The sequence below is a fragment of the Petaurus breviceps genome, unplaced genomic scaffold (assembly GCF_028583685.1).
Source record: "Petaurus breviceps papuanus isolate PSGF00001 unplaced genomic scaffold, PetGlider_PUasm1.0 186, whole genome shotgun sequence".
Lineage (NCBI taxonomy): Eukaryota > Metazoa > Chordata > Mammalia > Diprotodontia > Petauridae > Petaurus > Petaurus breviceps.
The window spans coordinates 30,578,687-30,578,891 of record NW_027185798.1 but is presented as its reverse complement, the minus strand read 5'-3'; the positions used below and the strand labels follow the sequence as shown (position 1 = coordinate 30,578,891).

Below are 205 nucleotides of genomic sequence, written 5' to 3'. Positions count from 1 at the left end.
TGCTCCAGCTCCCGTCTGCGGAGCTGCTCCTCCTCACGGAATTTCCTCTCCCGCTCCTGGAGCCTCTGCTCCGGCTCCAGCTCCTGCCGGTGCAGCTGCTCTGCCTCACGGAATTCCTGCCGGCGTCTCAGCTCTGGCTCCAGCTCCAGCTCTTGCCGGCGCAGCTGCTCCGCCTCACGGAATTCCTGCCTGCGTCTCAGCTCTG

At 66.3% G+C, this 205-nt stretch overlaps 3 protein-coding genes across 5 annotated transcripts in view; all 3 read right to left on the bottom strand.

Annotated features, from left to right (window-relative positions):
- Window positions 1–205, bottom strand: part of S100A10 (S100 calcium binding protein A10) — a 462,639-nt gene that overhangs the window by 157,845 nt on the left and 304,589 nt on the right. The window lies entirely within an intron of this gene.
- The window catches only part of S100A11 (S100 calcium binding protein A11), a 399,965-nt gene that overhangs the window by 95,171 nt on the left and 304,589 nt on the right, over window positions 1–205 (bottom strand). The gene's annotated exons all lie outside the window — the stretch shown is intronic.
- Window positions 1–205, bottom strand: part of TCHH (trichohyalin) — a 7,102-nt gene that overhangs the window by 1,598 nt on the left and 5,299 nt on the right. Inside the window, 1 exon segment of the mRNA XM_069089975.1 lies at window positions 1–205. This exon segment is cut by the window's left edge and continues 132 nt beyond it; it is cut by the window's right edge and continues 1,830 nt beyond it. Within this exon segment, the coding sequence (XP_068946076.1) occupies window positions 1–205 (205 nt within the window).